Source organism: Rissa tridactyla, chromosome 10, assembly GCF_028500815.1.
Source record: "Rissa tridactyla isolate bRisTri1 chromosome 10, bRisTri1.patW.cur.20221130, whole genome shotgun sequence".
Lineage (NCBI taxonomy): Eukaryota > Metazoa > Chordata > Aves > Charadriiformes > Laridae > Rissa > Rissa tridactyla.
In genome coordinates, this window is record NC_071475.1 from 20,547,781 (window position 1) to 20,566,443 (window position 18,663).

Below are 18,663 nucleotides of genomic sequence, written 5' to 3' on the forward strand. Positions count from 1 at the left end.
TGTATTTAATTGCCTAAAGCCACGAAACTCTCCATTCCCTAAAACAATGTATGACTATATGTGCCAAGTTACCAAAGTCTGCAGTGTGTGACAGGAAGGGCACTGCCATATCTCCACTTCCTTCAAGAGCTAGGAATGTGCTTATAGTGCAATACTTCATCAGTTTTTTCACAAAAGAATTCTATTAGAATTTGTGTTCAGGTTCTGGACTTCTCTCCTTATTTTTCTGAAAGTGTATCTTAATATCTTAATCCTGATGTTCCGAACTGAGTTGAGAACATTATTCAGTATAATCCTTTTCTCATGGTTTTTGACGTGCTGGGAAGCAACTTTCTTCAGGACGGGACGACTGGCGAGTCTCAGGTGAGCTTTGCAGTTGAGATTCTTTCTTTTTTATTTTTCTTCTTGAGAATCTGCTTAGGTTTCTTACGCAAAACCTTTGTATTTCATTTTTACTGTAGATATTGAGCCTGAGTAAGAAACAAATATTTTCAGAGGCTGTATAGGAAGGTAGAACAGTGTAATCGCCTCACACACACTAGAGTAACTATATGGATGTGGAAAGTGAGAGGGGAAGTACGAAGGAAAGAGAAAGGAGCTGATTTGAACATAAAGGGGGTAGGAATTGGTAGATCTGTCGAAGTAGCACCGTACATGTAACCATTTTGCTTGTAAATTAATACCTCTAAATATATTTCTTTTGGTATGTATGTGAAAACAACTCAAAGACCAGAAAGTCACAGAAGTAGCTCAATAAATGACCAAGATTCTGTATCGGCTGTTGAAGGAAAAGTGCCTCCTCTCCTTCTGAAACATCACCCGTTGGGAGATGTGAAACTACTGCAGGCTTTACAAAACTGTGTGTCTGTTTCCAGGACAAGTCTGTGGGTGAGTTTTCTGCCTGGTGAAAAAGGATCCTCCTGATCCAGCAAAAATAAAATAGGCCAAATGTGCATTTTATTAGCCATCAAGTATTGTCTTTAAAAGAATACAAGAGCTAAGAAAAATTAACCAGAGATATTGGAATGTAATTGAAATGTGACAGCAAAATGGTCACTCATATTACAGCAGATAGTTAAATTTTTTTTTTATCACCCTGCATTTAAATTGAGCATCCTCAGATCCATTGCAAATGCATTGTTAGAAATGAGGGGTGACTGAGTGACAGTTTTCTTCCAATCACAGGGTTGTTTGTTTTATTTTTTTTTCCTAGTGAATGTGATTGAAAGCCTTCCAGTATTGTGCAGCATCACCTGTTCCTCAACAAAAAGTAGCGTTTCTGCCTTGCTGGGATTTCAAACAGTTACGCAGCCATACAAACTGCTCAACAGAATGTGCTGAGGTTTTAAGAATGGATAATAAAAGGGAGATTCTGCTCAGAGTATTACCAAGCCCTTTTTCTCCAGGTAAGTTTACCAAGTCCTAAGTCATCCTGTGCACAGACTGGCCATAAAAATAAATTACACAAGTTACAACAGAACCCTTTGTGTTGTGTCATTGTAACCTCTCTGTAGCTTAGGCCTTACTTAATCTTTTCTCCCGTTTGCCTTGGACTTCCGAGTAGTTCATATGTATTTTATAAGTGATTTCCAACTGTACTCCTAACAAAAAGTCAGTGATCTAATGACTTGATACATAAGGTTCTGTTAATAAAATTTGTTTTAAACTTCTAAAGCTTACCTGTATGAGAAACGTGGATATAAAAGAAAAACCCTGTTCTGGTGAAGATACTTAAAAATGAAAATAAGGTGGAAATATTTCTTAAAATGTTGCTGTTTTCAAAAGCCTATATTTAATGTGTTATCAACGGTTGCATTGTGACTCATAGCACAGGTATACGTTTCCTGAGTGGTAATACTCCTCATCCACCTCTCCTCCTACAAATGCTAGTGTTCAACGTCTGATTGTAATACAGCCTGGGAGATTATAATGACAATCAAGCCAATAACTTAACAAAGCAGAACGTAGGCACTAAGGATTCAAAATATGAAATAGATTGGGTCCAAAGACATCCTTGATCAGTTTGAGAACTATTCCTGTAGTCTTATGATCTGCTTCAACACCTGCTTGTATAAACTGGAGAATCAGAGATTTGAGACAGGGGCACAAGAAATCCATGTGTAAAACTTGCCATTGGAAAGTTTGAGAAGATGAGCGAGTTCGTTGGCTGGTGGCTTGATCAGGGATCTTCTGAAGTAAGAGCTTTCAGTTTCTTTTCCCAGCTTTGATGTTGACTAACTTTGTTATGTTTTGAATTTCAGCTTTGTAAAGTGCTTTCAAACGTAGTATTAAGGTATTATTTGTGGTTGCATCCATTACAAGGCAGGTACTTTCCAAACACTTAAATTCATAATTCAAGTGATAAAGGAAGGAAACAGGAAAAAAAAAATATTATGATCAAGCCAGACCCAAGTAATACGAGTAACACACCAAGGTGTGGCCTCCAAGAGAACTGGGGCTTGCTGATGTGGCACGGGTAAGTCTGTAAGCGTGGAGTGAGAAAGTGAATATGACAGTATGGTGGTGGGGGGCAATAGGTGAGGGTTCCTCACCAAAAGTGTTGGTATCGTCTTTGCTTGGTATGTGGCCAAACACATCTATGTTTTGGCTCTGTACTGACTCAAAGGAGAAAGGGGGGAATCCCATTTGTGTCGTCTTTCTTTCCCTACTTCCTCCATGACTGATGAACAGACACAAGTGGTGTCTGATGCTCTTGTCCAGGATGGGCCCCTGCAGTCTGAATTGGTGGTGGGTGCTGCAAGAAGTCAATGGAGAAAGGACGCTCTGGGAGGAGGGGGAAGACCAGCTGCCATAGTGAACATGCAGGGCTTCAACACGGATGGATCCTTCATGGAAAATCACCCTGTCTGGTGGTGAGAACACAGGGCTCGCTTCCCAAATGCAAAGTCTCTCCATAATTCTGTCAGGCAATATGTGACCTGTAATTATTTCCCTATGCTGTTCTATTAATTTACAGTCCTGCTTTACTTTGTGCTCAAGCAGATACACATTATGATGCAAATTTACCAGCAGTACTACAGAACAAAGGCCAAGTTTCAAGTAAGTGTTCATAAGTGAGTTTTTGTTATACTTGTTTGAATAGCAAGTCAAGGAAAAAAATATAGCATGCATTCAACACATTAATTTAACCTGTTACTACAGATCTAGATTCATTAATAAAATACAAGCTTGCTGAAGACCAAATCTGTGCAGTTTTTCTGGGTGCAAACTTAGGTTTCTCTTACCTGTATGAGCAGTTTATCCCTGTACCTCTCTTCTAGAATGGCTTCCCATGGAGTAAAATTCCCAGTACAGGCATGGTTCTAATACAAACCTGCTGTTGCCAGTAAGAGCTATGTTTTGCATCTAACAAATTGACTGTATTGCCTGAAGTTTATAGGTACGGACCATACAGCTATTTCAAAATAAAATAAACATGACATTAGTCTTAACCCCTTCAGCAGCTCTGTTTCTTAGGAAAGGTGAAGAAAACAGTGTCTGGACATTGTATGTCATAGGATTGCAACTGAGGTACTTGAAATCTCAAATATTTTTGCCTTAAAACATGGTTTCCTTTCTAAGGATAATGATTAACTCCTGTCTCTGTGTCTGTAATTGCAAAGGGCATTATCTGCAGATGAGCATCACACCTTACATCTGTTCTTCTGATCCATCAGCACAGATGTACTTTGATTCCGTGGGCGTGTGCTAGAGGAGGGGAGCAACTTTCCCAGCTCTACAAACTCCATGCACCGTGTCTCTACATGGTGGTAAAGCACAAGGCATGTGACAGGTCTCAGGGAGCTGAAAGGCAAAGGAGATACGCTGAAAAATGATTCAAAGATGACTGTACAGCTCCAAGGGTCCTATAGCTGTGTGGTAATTGGGGTTAAGGGGGTAAAACAGGCCCTGGATGAGACCTGTGGCTCACCCGGCACAGGTTCTGTCTCCAGCGGGGCTGTGTGGGGACACCACCAGTCACTGGCCATGTCCACAGTCCCCTCTCTATTCTCACTCCCCCAGCATAGACTATCGGTGCTCTCTCCTTGTGGACGTGTCACCACTAATCTGTCTAATCCTGTTTCAGACCTGTTGATAGAATTTGCCCCTATCTTCTCCTGTGGCAGCGAGTTCCAGGAATGCATTACCTGTTGTCTAAAGTAACTTTTAACTGTTTCAATCCAATCTCTTACAAGCTTGACTTGATGCCTCGTAGCTCTAGTCTTGAGGGCTGTGGGAAGTTTCACGTTTATGTTACCTGCTCCCTCCACAGTGGGTATAAACCAGGGAAGTTAATCCCAGCCCTCTCTGGAGAGCTTGGTTCTGCTGGCACAGGCATCCGCATTTTTCAGTGCGCACAGGCCCTTTAAATCTCTTTCTAGACATTTCTCTCTCTGCTGTAGTTGGTAAAACAGGAATAAAGCCCTGCTGCCATAAACACGAGGCAGCCATGAAAACGCTCCCGCTCCAGTAGAGGAGCGGCACGGGGGTGTGTGTGCGCAATCAGCAGCTGATGTCCCAAGTGCCACCCGGCTCTGATGGCATTCCTTACGGGGAGGGGGACGGCTGGGTGTTTGCCCTCCCCGCTGAGCTTCCACCCCTCTCCCCCCGCCTGAGGGGGGTGTCAGCCATTGCCCCCCCCCGCCCGCGCCCTCGGACCATTTGGGGTTGGTTGGTTTCACGTTGCCCTTTCTCTCCAACCTCTTCCCACCCCCTACAAACGCTGGCAGCCACCGCCCCCCTCCCGGGGGGGGTGGTGTTGTGTGTGTAAAGGGCCATTTTCCCTTCCTTGGCTTTCCTCCTGGGCCGCCCTCCCCTTGCAGCGATAATTAAACGCCTTTTCCGTAGGAAACTAGAAGTAGGGGCGAGAGCCAGGAACGCCTGAAACTTTTCCGCTCTGATTTTGGATGTAAACAGGCCGGGAGAAGCCATCCCCGTGACCGGCCTCCCCCCCGCCCCCCCCCCAACTCGCTGTCCCTCCCGCTCTCACCAGCGCCCCCGGTCGCCCCCACCCAAAGAAAGAAAGCGCTGCCTGCTCCGAGCTCGCCTTCAGAAAAGTTCACTTTATTTACAGGGGAGGTGCTGGGGGGGGGGGGGTTGTTCCCCCCCCCGCCTTGAGACACACATTCGTAAAATCAGCCAACCCCTCCTGCCAAAAACGCAAGGGGGTGGCCGAGGCATAAATACACCTCTCCCACCGCCCCCAGACAGAAAGGTTTCGCGGCCAGACGACCTCGCGCCACCCCCCCTCCCACCCCCCCCGAAAAAGGCCAGAGAAAAGCCGGAGAAGCGCGTCCGTGCCGGCGCCTATCCCCGGGGCCTCAGGCCATCCTGCTGCAGAACTCGTTGAAGTCCCTCTCCATGAAGAGCTCGCTCTCGATCACATCGTCCTCGGAGGGGAAGTACTGCTGGCTCTCCTCCTGCGGGGGGGCTGGGGCCGCCACGGGCGAGGGGGCCGCCCCCCCGGCCGCCTCCATCAGCGCCCCGCGGGCGTTCTCCAGCACCCCCAGGTAGGAGTCCATGTCCAGCGGGTCCATCTCGCAGTCCGACCCGCCGCTCTCCTCCGTGCCCACCGAGTCCGAGCGCAGGTGCATCAGCTGGTACTTCTCCCCCATCAGGAACTGGTTGGTGTTGCGGGGAGCCCGCATGCCCGGCGCCCGCCGCCCCAGCAGGTTGACGGGCCGCAGGGAGAGCAGCACCCGCGGCCGGGCGGGCCGGTGGCAGCGACGGAAGGCTCGGCAGTGCTGCTGCTGCTGCGAGTGCTGGTAGTGGCTGTGCGTGCGGCTGCCCAGCAGCCTCCGTGAGAGCCCAGGTTGCCTCCCTCGCCGCCCGGGTGGCCACCGCGATCGGCTGCCGCCCCGCCGGGGCTCGCCGCCCTTCAGCGGCTGAGGGAAGCCGCCTCCCGGTGACCCTTGGCCGCGGGATGGCTGCCAGGGCCGGCGCCCTGCTCCGCACGCCCTCAGCTCGGCGCGTCGCAGCATCGCGGGCCGCCGCTCTCACATGCTCCCCGCCGCCGGGAGAGCTGCCGGGACACCCCCGCCGAGCAAAGTCCGCCGCCTCTGCCGCTGTGCCTTCTCCTCGGCTTGGGCTGAGCGGCCGGTTCCCGAGAGCCCTGCGGCCTCCCCGGGCGCCTCTACCTTTTCACGATCCGCTCCGTTTTTTTCTTGAGCTGAGCCCCTTTACCGCGCATAGCCTGGCTCAAGGGCTGCGGGCTGGGGGGCAGTTTGACCGGCTCCAAGCCGCCGCCGCCGCTTCGGAGAGACGATCTCGCCTGCCCCCCCGTCCGGCCGCTACCGGGCTGTCAGCGCTCCGCCAGGGAGAGGAAGGAGCGAGGGGACGGTGCGCTGAAGGCACCAACAGACCACGCACACCACTCGCCGCCCCACGCCGACTGACGGCGCGCACCCACACACCCCCTACTTATAACCCCCGGCGCAGTCCAACTAACGCCGCGCCGGGGGGGTAAGGAGAAGGGGGAAGGGGAAGCACGTCCACTCCTGAGCAAGCCTGTCCTCCACAAACCTCGCCCTCCGTGCCCGGTGAGCGCGGGGGCTCTGCAACACGACGAGCCGCGCCGTCTTGTCTGCCGGGATCTTTCCCCCTCTCCGGGGTGTTTTGGTTTGGCTCAGGGCTTCGGCAGCGTTATTTTGTTCGTCTGATATTCACGAACACCTTTTACGCACAGTTCCTCGCGCAAGCCCGCTTCCCCTCCTCTCCGTTGCAGTGGCACTACGTAAACTGCTTAAGCCGCCCGTGAGGTACGGAGCGGCGCCGGAGGTGGGCGGGGGTAATGGCTGCGGGCAGAGCCGGCGCTCAGTGGGGCTGTGGAGCGCATCCCGAGCGCCTGGCACCGCCGGCAGCGGTCTGAGGTCCGTGACGGAGCGCTGGAGAGCCGCCGCGCTCTGTGCTAGCTTTCCGCGTAACTCCTGACTGGGGCCGGCGCCACCCCCGGCGAAGCCCCAGTGATCTGCCCCTTCGTCGGCCACAAAATGGTGCCCGTGCCTGAGGGAGGGGTGTCCGCGGCTTCCCCCCGTCAACGCGCGGCCAGGGGCGGCCTCCCGCGCCGTGGCGGCGAGGAGGGGCCCGGCGGGCCGCCTCAGGCCTTGGGAGTGGGGAAGGGGACGCGGCGAGGTCTGGTACCCGGCCCGCGGAGCCGCCGCCATCGGGGCGTGGAGGCCTGGCCGGGCCCGGGCGCGGCCTGTGGCGGGGAGGGGAGCCGGGGTGTGAGGAGGCCCGAGCCGGCCATTAGCTAGAGGGGAAGGGGAGGAGGAGGGGAGTCCCCTATTAGGGCTCTCTGGAGTTTTGTTTCTTCCCTTTCACCTTTCGGTACTTTTTAAACAGTATTTTGTGAAAAATTAGAGCAGAGACGTTTTATTCTTATAGTTTGGGGACTGTCCCAGTTACTTGTGATGGTCCTTGATCCCTGTGCTACGAATTTCCCCTGGTCTTCAAATCCGTTTTGTGTTTTTTTGGCTCCATGTATAACTACTGCACTACTAAATCTGACGCTGACTTTCCTCTTCGCCACTTCTTTACGGTCCATTTGATTATGAAACACGAGGTCAGTGTTGTGGCCCAAATGGTTTCAATTAAAGGCTGTGCATAAATAAGGACAGTAGACTTCCATGTAGATAACAGTTTATTATTATTCACTAGTGAAGGGCAAAGAAGTACAAAATATACAGGAGAGGAGCAAGGTCAAAATCTGGATGTGTGGTAACTGCACAGTCGACATTGTCAATAACAAATTGTCAACATTTATCTGTTTTTGTTGCTTAAGAGTACATATTTTTAAGCAGTGTTTTTTTAAAATTTCATTGAGAAAGAATACGGTATTCCATTTTAAAGTCATCTGGCCTTATCACCTGTATGTTTTACAAACTGAGGTTTAAAATTGAAAGAGTTGGCACTGGAGCAAGCACAAGTTGTCTAAAAAATGCAACCTCTGTAATCTGAAGGCAGGGGGAGGCTGCAGCGCTTTCACATTTGATAAAATGTATGTTTATAAAGAAATAGCTCATGAAGTGGTCTCCACCTGTTGGGGATTTTTTGTTCAAGTACGCTTACACTGCTTGGGGAAAAATGTTCAAACTAAATTAACAGAAGCCACTGTTAAATTAAATTCAAGGCTTCGTGAAAGTAATGTCTGTCTGTCTGCACAGTGAAGAAAGCTTTCTGGGTATAGAAAAGGTCCATAATGGTAAGATGAGTAAAATCTCTGAATTAGTTATTCTTTTCCTGCATTTTATTGCTCTCTCTCACCTACCTGTCTTCAATCTTGAGTCACACTTAATAGATTTTCTTGAAAAAACCCACCCAAACTCCAAAATGTGACAAAACAAAATGCTCAGTAGAAGGAACGCTGCAGCAGGTGGTAGAATCGAAGCTCTCCCCCTTTTAGTTCTGAGTTGTTGCAGGCTTTTTCATAGCTTTTAGATGCATTAGAAAGCAGTATGGGTTAAACGGATTTCTGCCACTTCAGACTTCCCTCCTGGATGCAGAACGTCCCAGATCCATACAGGCAGGAATCTCTGCCTCGTGTTTGTACTGGAGACGCTCTCCTGGCAAGCACGTGCGCCTGGTCTCTCCCTGCCCTCGGTTCACCTTTTCTGCATAGTTCCTCTGAGCTGGATGCAGATTGAGTTTCCCTTTCTTTGCTAGCCTAGATTGAGGTGCAAAATTCTGTGTAGAAAATAGTCTTCTGCTTCTTTGTGCAGGTGGGAACTGTGTTGAACGTGACATGCTTCGCGTCTGGATGTGCCCCTCATCCACTGGCTGAGACACTGCCCTGCACGGACCAGTGAGTTTATCTTGTACCTAGTCCTGAAGATCAAAAGCTAGATTTTATCAGTTACCTGCGTTTGTATATGAGTTTTAAAGAGTAGCGGAAAACTGTTACATACAGGCAGTTGGACTGTTCAGACCATCATTGATTGAACTGCATTTGTTCAGGGGTCCAGGTGAGCAGATGTGCAGTCTGCAATGAGCCCCGGTCTGTCTCCACCACTCCCATCTTTCACTGCCAGGAGCCTTTCCACAGCTGTTTTCAGCGCTTTCTGTCAGTGGAAGGAAAAGTTTTGTAATTTCACAGTGCTACAGTCGCCAGCCAGTAAGAGGAGCCTGGAGAAGAGAAGACTCCAGGGAGATCTGAGCCCCTTCCAGTATCTGAAGGAAAACTGGGGAGGGACTTTTTACAAGGGCATGTAGCGATAGGACGAGGGGCAATGGCTTCAAACTGCAAGAAGGGAGATTTAGATGAGATCTGAGGAAGGAATTCTTTGCTGTGAGGGTGGTGAGCCCCTGGCCCAGGTTGCCCAGAGAAGCTGTGGCTGCCCCATCCCTGGAGGGGTTCAAGGCCAGGTTGGACGGGGCTTGGAGCGACCTGGGCTGGTGGGAGGTGTCCCTGCCCAGGGCAGGGGGTGGCAGTGGATGCTCTTTAAGGTCTCTTCCAGCCCCGGCCATTCTGTGATTCCGTAATATTTTCTCAAACTCTTAGGTTTCCTTTGCGGCCCCGCTGCCGGGAGAGGCCCGGCCGAGCTGGGCCCGGGGCTCACTCGCAGCAGAGGACTGACGCCTGCGCAACCCACCCTCGCCTTTGCTCGGCTCTTGGCATTCCATAGGCGAGGGGACACCGGCGGGAGCCCCTCCTCCCTCGCCGCTCCCCGGCCCCGAGCGACACGGGGCTGGCCCGGCGGCGGGGCGGCTCGCCGGGCCTTTCCCGGCGCGCCCCCTGCCCAATGGGAAGCCGCCTTGTTGTGCCCTTGAGTGTGCCGTGCGCTGAGTGGCCGCCGCCGCCGGCCGCGCCCGCCGCCGCTTCCTGTCATGCTTTCCCGGGCGCGGTTGCATCATTGCGGGACGGGCGGCGCTGAGGTGAGCGGCGGCGGGGCTCGGGCCGGCCCTCGGGGCTGCTCTCCCGAGTCCTCCGCATCCTCCTGCCGGATGAGGTTGCGGGGGCGGCCCCGAGGGCCTTGTGGGGTTTTCGGGGCCGCTTCGTGCGGGCGGCGGGGCCGGGCGGCGCCTTTTCGGTGTGAGGGAAAACCGGCGGCTCCTAGGCCGGGTGCCGGTCCCGCTGGCCACCCTCCCCCCTCTGCTCGCCGGTGGTGGCCCGGCTGGTGGCTCGGCTGGTGGCTCTCTTGTCACCGCCCGTAGCTCTGGAGCGCCTTAACGGGGAAGCCGCCGGGCTGGCTGCTCCACTGATGGGTTCTGGTGTTGTTAGCACCTTTTCAGGCGCTGGAGCTAACGTTTGCTGTATCTATAGCATTATCTTTACGTAAAAGGTATTTTACTCTTAGACTTCCCTGGGTGCTATACAGATTCTTTGCCTTTTCTGGAATTTAGTAATTAGTTCAAATGGGTACTTATTAAAAGTTAACCAGTTTCCTTGTTGCAGAGCTTAATATCCATCAAGGCTTAATTTCATTAACTGGTTGAACAAAGAATCTAAGATGCCTTGCAACGTGTAATATGTCTTAAGCATTCCACTTCAGCATCCTTTTAATAGAGGGGGAAATTTTTGAGGAAGACACACTGTAGCTGTGATGGATTTGATATTTCTGTCTTCAGCAAATGTTGGCTTCCCTACCCCCCAGGAGCCTTCTGGAAGCTGAAGAAACCATATTTTTTCAGTTTGTTGGTGACACGCTTAGGAAGCGACTGTCAGGTAATAGCAGAATGCAGTCGGCACATAGCAGCAGTGTTTGCTAACTCAGCTGACAGTAGTTTTCTGATTTATTCTTTTAAATGCAGAGTTCAAAGTTATTTCAAAATAGCCTAGATTTTTTTTTTCACAATGACAAATTTTACACTTTTAATCAAGGTAGTATGAAGACAACAGAAAAAATTGCTTAAGACATCGTAAGATGTAGGGTAAAACTGAGTTCTTACATCGCATGAAATATATTTGTATAAAAAGAAACATTCCTTGCTGGGGGACAGGTGGGCTGTAGTCCATCTCGGGTAATGTTTCATCTTGAGTGATATGTTGAGATGAATTAATCTTGATACACTTTCCCTCACCCTTCCTCAAGTATCAGGCTTGACTTGAGTAGACTTCATTTACCTGTTTAGAAATTAGAAACTGTCACTTCCTAGTTTCCCAGTTTAGTTTTCTGATCTGCTCGCTTAAGGGCATATTTTTCAGTAAGAAAAGTCCTGAGTTTCATGACCTATCAAATAGAGCAGTGGAATAATCAGGCCGTTATCAGTCTCCGATAAATAAGGTGTAAATATAAATCTATGTTACCATCAAACCCAAAACTTCTGTGAAGAAAACTGTGTTTTTAATTCTTTCCTGGAGTAGTTACACTTACAAGTTGCAGCATTAGGGAGACTGGCCATGATGGTGGCAACTTTGTCCTTTTGGAGAAGAAAACTTGTTGCTCAAATCTTTTTTCTTTTTTTTCTTTTTTTAATAAGTTTATTCTTGCATTTCCAACTATTTGGTGGTTCACATAAAGTGCTAGTTTAGAGTAGGTATGCATGATTCTTTTTTCTTCTCACCTCTTCTTGTGTCTTTGATTAGTGTTACAGTCTTATTCCCTACGGAAGGCATTTTCAGAAGCGATGTTTGTTCTCTGTCTTACTGTTCCCATCCATCCTTCCTTTTACTTTAAACTTAGTTTCCATCCATTCTAGAAACGGATACTTTTGATTCTCAGATGAACAGCTTAGAATATTGTTACCTCAGAAGTTGCCTTGCCTCAAAGGCAGAAAAAGGCATAAACGGGCAGCCTAGTTGTTTACATACAGTTTGTATGTAAAACAGCACGTTGTTTAAGTTTGGGGAAAGCATCTGTAGATGGATAAAGGAGGCTCTTCCTGTCTCTGGAGGGAAGTTTGTGAATAGGTGTCTCATAGAATAGTTTGTGGGAGAAGGTGACTGGAATAAGGGTAAAAGACTGATCGTAAACCCCTTGAAATTAGAAGACCTATTGTGCGCTTTTAGTTCATAGTGGTTCTTTATCTTTTCAGTTTCTCAGTCAACAAATGAGTAATACCTTGAAATTAGCTTTGTTTTAATCATCTACCTGTATGTGATATATGTTAAGTCCAATGAATTTCAGAAATATTGGTTCACTTCCTTCATAGTGGCATTTTTATTGAATTTTTGTTGAAAAATTAAGTATTGATTTTTTTTTAACAAAAATCTTAATATTGAAAAAAACCACATTCTAACTTGGTTTTATGGTTTTAATGCTTGTTTGTTGTTGTTGTTTTTTTCTTCTAGATAAGAAGCCCAGCATAAGTTTGAGACTGCTGTAGTACAATCTGCAAACTTTGACACCTTTCCTATTGAATGTTATTATCTTTTAGAAAAAGTGAGTATACTTTAAAAAAAAAAGGTTCCCCAGTGGTACATTGTCTTAAACTTTAGCACTTTTTGTCAGCAGAAAATGAATAGAGAAACAAGAAAGCAAAACCCCCTTGTGTTTACTACTCTGTATGTAAATTTGGAGTGTTGTCCAAAAGTGTTGTTTTATTAGATGCACTTGTATAGTAATTTCTTTAATGTCATTTGTGGTGTTTTCACTCAGTCTGTGTTCAAAGTAGTTGTCCTTTTTTATTTTTTTCTGATTTAAAATACCTAGGTTGCTTATAGCAATGAACTTTTTTTGCTGTTTGTATACGAAATTACTCGTATATCTCTCTGTAAACTGATTATGCTTTTCCTGAGCACAGAATTCTTTGCTTTTTTGCTCAGCTGAGGTTGAGCCATGGATAGATTTTAAATATGTTTTGTCTTTTAAGTCAATCTGTTTAAATTCCTGTTTTGTAACTTGAAAAAACAGACCTCTAGTGACTGTTGCGTGTTAATTCTCATCAGTAATTTTTTTTTTTCCTAATTCTGATATAATAAACTTCTCTTGTAATATTGGTAAGAGTGTGTATGACTTTGTGCCCTGTGGTTACTGGACACTGGCTTGTGCATACAGTGCTTCAGTTGGTTGAAATGGGCCAAAAGTGATACTGTGATTTATGCATGGAGTCTGTGATTCCTGAGCAGCTTCCATAGCCCGGTCGCAGTTACAGACTAAACCTTAAACCTATATTTAATTTATTACATTTTAGGGACTTGACAGCTGGGCCAATTGCCAGCTGAGCTTGATCTAAATAAAATGTGAAGATCGTTAGTCCTCTTAGCAAATGCAGGAAATAAGCTTTGAGGCTGAATTCTTTTATCATCTTCATTGTCTCTGACACTGTGATCTTGGGGCTGTGATCAAATTACTGAGAAATGGCATGGCCTAGTTAGTGCTTTGTTGAGTGTTTTGAGGTAAGATGATGAAAATTCACATACAAGTTGCATGTAGTGTAACTGCTTGTGCTAACACTGGTTATTACCTTTTTGAGAATACATCCAGGCCATGTCTGTGTGTTCTTGTCAGCTCGTGATTTGCCCTCCAGCTGCTGTGTCGCCTGTGTGTCAGGTTGTGGGTTTCGCAATGAATTTTTTGTCTTATTTGATAATTTGGATTTATTAGTGGGGAGAATGATCTGTCATTAATACAAAACGCATGAATGGTGGGATTTGTCTGTAGGTTTCATTTTGGGGCACATTTTCATATGGGTTCAAGCATTGCTATGGTGTTCTGGGTTTCATTTAAGTAAATGTTTTGGAACTTTAGCGCTGCCAAGCAGCATGTGAACTGTAACTTGAAGTATTGTCTTCGTGTATTTGTTGCTGCTTATGGTTGCTGTTTGACAAACCTGAGTAAATCAGAAGACTCAGTCCTTGTGCCATTGCTTGTAATTCTACAACTCTAAGTGAAACTCGAGGCTAACGTGTAGCGTTTACCTCGTTCTGGTACACCAGTGCTAAGGAGCAGCAGCACTGAAGTTAGAGGTGGGAGAGCCTGTTTCTTCTCTGCAGTCATCTATTATAACCTTCGTAACCATTTTTTTTTTTTTTATGTTATGGAACTGCTCACTTAAATATCCTTATTCCACAGAGCTTTTGCTTAGTCCTTGCTGTAGGATTTTGTTGAAATTTGACCCCTTTGAGTCTTGTAGCAGGTCTGGAACACCAGGCAGCTCTATTGTGTGTTTCTAGTGATGCCAAGAATTCTCTTTCCTGTGTTGTGAAGAAACCTCCTATATAATTTTGCTTGCAGTGATTTTCTTTGACTTACTCAGAATTGAAGAATGGCTTTAGGCTCTGGTGGCCAAACCCCACCAAATAAAAAAAGACCTTCAGGAAATGGCCAGCAAGAAGTAACCCCTTGTAGCTTATTCTGACATGCTTGCAAAACTGAAAAGAGAAGGGGAAAAAAAAAAAAGAGACTAGAAAGAGACTAGTAGTTTTGCCAGTACTCTGGAAGTTAAAGCTTTTCAAGATGCACAGCTGAGATGTTTGAGCTTTTTGCTCATCTATTTTGTTCAAATTCTTCCCCCATGTTCATCTTTCATTGCAATGTGTTTCAACTATGCCATCTGAAGCCTAGCTGCTTTTAAGAGCATCTGAGAACAGTGGCCTAGCTAGATGGAAAAATGCTGGTTTAAACCTTTAAATGGTAGGAAAAAGATGTACACCGAAAATGAGCCTCTTCACTATTTTTAGTTCCTGCACTTAAAGTAAGTGTCACTAGTTCACAAACTGATGCTGAAAGTTAAGTTTGAACTTGGAAACTTTTCTTAAAAAACAACCAAAAAAAAAACCCCCAAACCCCCAAACTTGTAACCAAAAAATAATTTGTCCTTTGACTGTTTTCTGTAGGAAACAAAAATAAAAGCATAATAAAAAATGAACAACCCTAGTTGAGTGAATGGAGAATCCTTTTCCTGTTCTAAAACTTGGGTGTTAGTATGTCAAATTTATTAGTCTTTTTTTAGAATATAGTGTTTGCTTCCACATCTACACTGAATCAAGCGCTTTGAAGAACTGAGACGTGGTATGGATTTCTAAGACAATACATTGTATTTGTGAAGTAATTTTTTTTTTCTCACTTCTGCTCAATATGCATTTCCTTTTCTCTTCTTGGCCATTGCTGGGAAAGAATGGTTCAACAAGTTCCAGAAAACGTAACTTTTCCAAATGAGGAAGAGCGGATATTGGAGCTCTGGAAAAATCTCAATTGTTTCCAGGAATGCCTAAAGCAATCAAAGAATAGACCTAGGTAAGAATATGCTATAAAAGCTATAGCAACTGTGTGTGACAAGGCTGGCTTAGCTGCAATTACCTTTTTTTTTTTTTTTTTTTTTTTTTGCCTCAGTCCTGTTAGGAGCAGCTGCTGCCCTTGTAGATAGCAGTCTTGGCTAATGTTGCTGTCATGTCAGTTACCATTTATATTTCACTTTGGTGAAGAATCAACAGTGTACAAACAGTAGTAATAAACCTGTCATTTCCTGCTTGGTAGGTTTATAAAAGAAGTCTGCAGATAAGCAAGGACAACTCTTTCCTCTGTCAGCTGTGGAGCAAAATGCTGGTATTTTCAGTAGTAATCTTGGTAGAGCTGGTTTTCAGTTGGAACTGAAGGAGTTGAAATGTTCCCTTTAGTCCCACATGATACCTGTGCTGACTGATGATGGAAGAGGAAGAAGTTGATGATGTCCTAGTAAGACATAAAAAGCATAAGCGTACAGATATACTTAACCTGTTCGAAGATTTGATGCTTGGTTTTTGATTTAATTAAGAATGTTGTCTTGTGTTGTAGGTTTAACTTCTATGATGGCCCTCCATTTGCTACTGGGCTTCCACACTATGGCCATATCCTTGCAGGAACCATTAAAGACATAGTAACCAGATTTGCTCATCAGAGTGGTTTTCATGTTGACAGAAGATTTGGCTGGGATTGCCATGGCTTACCTGTGGTATGTGTAATAAATCTGCCTACAGATATTTCTATTGGTTCCCGTTCCCTGTGGTGTTACCTCCTATCAGTTGTGTTTCTATTGCTCTTACGCCTGGCTTTGTTGCTAAAAGAGAAATGGAAGTTTTGAGGGTTTTTTTTCCAGTGTGGTGCTCTGGCTTTTGCGTGTGTAGTGATTTTTGGGTGCTTCCTACTGGTCACCTGCCCTTCCCCAGGCCCTCTTTTCATTACTATAAACATGTATTTATTCAGTATGTATTTGAGAATTTTTTTTCTTTTTCTAGAGATATTAAAGAAACAATCACACCAGCTTTAACTTTTGAAATATTTATTTAGTTCAGGTACAATACTCATGACATATCAAAAGGATAAAGGAGACCCTTTAGCCTCACTAGAATGCATAGAATATAAATAAACTGTCCAGAGAAATCCTGAAAGGCTTTGATGGCAGCGTGTGTTTTTTGTCTGGATGTTTTCATTCTCCCAGGAATATGAGATTGACAAGACCTTAGGCATTAAAGGGCCAGAGGATGTGGCGAAGATGGGGATTGAAGAATACAACAACCAGTGCAGAGGAATTGTGATGAGATACTCGAAGGAATGGGAGGTAAGTAAAGACTCGGTGCATATTCTGCTGTATGTTTCTAATAATACGTGTGCAGAAGTCTTTCAGCTGGGGGGAATATCATCCTTCTGTCTATTCAGTTACGTGCGTAAATCTTGTGTCTTTAGCTATATTGTGTTTCTCGCTGGTGATCCTGAAAGGGGAACAAAAGAAAAACATTGTAGTTCAGAACAGGGAGACTGCTGTGATGTCAAGAGAAGGTTACTTTAAAGTAACCTGGAGCTCAGAGAGTTGTAACTAGATTTGAACAAATAATAGATACATTGAACAAGTTACCTCTTTCTTTGTGTCTTTTCTAGTGTAGAAAACTAAAAGTAAGATCTGACTTTGGTTTTCAAATGGAAGCAATAAAGGAAATGCATATTAACCTCCCTGCTTTTCTGTCCCCCCACTTTTCAGTCTTTTCATTGACAGAGCGTAGGACTATAGCTTGTATTTCTGGAACAGCAGAAGCTTCTGATTTTGTGTATGAATAGGTGTGGGTAAACCCTCAGTCTTCCAGGAGAATATTGGTCTAAACTTTGCATCCCATGAATATAGTGATAAAGAGAATGCTGGTCTGTGCAGACCCTTGAGGTTTGGAGAGTGTTCCAAGGAGATGAATTAGATATTTTCTTAAGAGGTGCACAGGTGTTTTTCTGACTCTGAATAATATTCATCCTGTGCATAGAACCTGATGCTTCTTGTGTTTGTCCTTAGAAGTATGGCCAGAATAAAGTACATTTAGCCCTGTACTTTAGATTTGCTGTTGGTCTGATACGTCTGTGAAGTGATGACTCTTTTTCTATGGTTTTCTGGAGCTGAGGAGTGGCTGAGGTGCTTTCCTGCCTGTGCCACGATGTTGCAGTGACAGCATGCAATAGCAAGTGCTGACGGAAGAGCTGGAGAACAGGCCATATTTTTTCAGCCTTTGTGGCACAAGGCCTTCCTAGGCCAAAAGATTTCTTAGGTTTTTTTCCCTAGTTTATAATCCCTAACTGATTTTTTTTTTTTTTCCCCCTCATTGATTTATCTAGCTATGTTTTGAATCTAGGTATAGTGATGGCCTCTAAACAGTGTGTGCCAAGGTCTTCCTATACATAGTTTGAAGAACTGTAGTTCTTCTGTAATGTCATGGTTTCCAGCAAACTGGTCTTCACCATCAGTTGCCTATTCTTTTTCTAGGCAAAATAGTCCTAATTCTTTAGGTTTTCCTCATGCAGAAGCTGTTCTACCTCATCACACTTCTCTGTAGGTTCTCTAGTCCTGTTACGTTCCTTTTGATTGAAATAGCAGTTTCTTATTTGAGTGTCACTTGCTTGCCTCTTGCCCTTGGGAGTGTTGTGAAGTTACGGCCAGTATCCGAAGAAACTACAGCTGCCTTCGTTAGAATAGCTGTGGCCTGAAACTGAGTGGCTGGATGAAAAGCCAGTTTGTTTTTTTCAAATATACAGTCATTCATCTATACTCTGAAATTTTGTATTTCAGCATCATCATCAATGATTCTTTGTTACTTTTAGAAATAACAGTAAAAAGATTCATTCTGGTTGCTGTTTTGTTTTCCATAGTTGTTCCTTTTAACTTGCTATGTCTTCAGCAACTGGTATTTTTGTAGTGCTGATTAGTCCAAATACTTATTTTTTTGGATTTTGTGTTTTGTGCATAAACTTTTGCATGTATGTATCTGTGTGTATTTCCACACACAGACATATGTTTCAGATTATTGATAAAAGTAATGAAATTTATTTCAATGTCTTGTTTGTGATTGGTTGGTAATAAATTCAAATATTTTGGTATAGTGTTAGGAGAGAAATTGCCAACATTTTTTTGGAGATAGTGTTTATTTTCTGACTGGAGTGGCTAGCAAATGTTTGAACCTTATGAAAAAATATAATAGATTCCTTGGATGCATAAGATCTTTCAGTGCTGAGACCAAACTTTGTGGATCCTTGTATTAATCAGTCCCGGGCTTTGGATCTTAATAGCGGGATGTCAGAGTGGCTTAAAGGTCAGAAGCAAAACTGATATATTTCGGGAGCTCAGGTGTTATGTGAAAATACAGAGGTGAGAGAATGCATTTGCTTTGTTTTCACTTCAGTAGTTTGACATTCAGTATTGTCTGTGTGTGACAGTGTCAGACAGGTGTCTCTGGGCTTGGTTATTTGCAGAGCAAAGGGATCTGATAGCTGTGAAGTTAGCAGGAGAGCACCACTGGTCCAAGTGAATCCCATAGCTGACTTATTAGTTTTCATA

The 18,663-nt window shown here is 45.3% G+C and overlaps 1 protein-coding gene and 1 non-coding gene across 5 annotated transcripts in view; both read left to right on the top strand.

Moving 5' to 3' along the window:
• The first annotated feature begins 6,642 nt into the window (after positions 1-6,642).
• IARS1 (isoleucyl-tRNA synthetase 1) overlaps positions 6,643-18,663 on the top strand; it is a 112,698-nt gene continuing 100,677 nt past the window's right edge. The window contains exons 1-6 of one of the 4 annotated variants that reach the window (XM_054215755.1): positions 6,643-6,758; positions 8,718-8,800; positions 12,227-12,317; positions 14,994-15,113; positions 15,651-15,807; positions 16,294-16,413. In XM_054215755.1, the coding sequence (XP_054071730.1) occupies positions 14,995-15,113; positions 15,651-15,807; positions 16,294-16,413 (396 nt within the window). In that variant the 5' untranslated portion in view covers positions 6,643-6,758; positions 8,718-8,800; positions 12,227-12,317; position 14,994. Of the gene's footprint in view, positions 6,759-6,780; positions 6,870-8,717; positions 8,801-9,802; positions 9,871-12,226; positions 12,318-14,993; positions 15,114-15,650; positions 15,808-16,293; positions 16,414-18,663 lie in introns of those variants that run through there. The other 3 variants (XM_054215756.1, XR_008468636.1, XM_054215754.1) reach the window with 3 other exon arrangements.
• LOC128915917 (small nucleolar RNA SNORA84) lies at positions 12,897-13,031 on the top strand. The gene has a single exon (XR_008468806.1). It is a non-coding gene; the product is annotated as a small nucleolar RNA SNORA84 (small nucleolar RNA).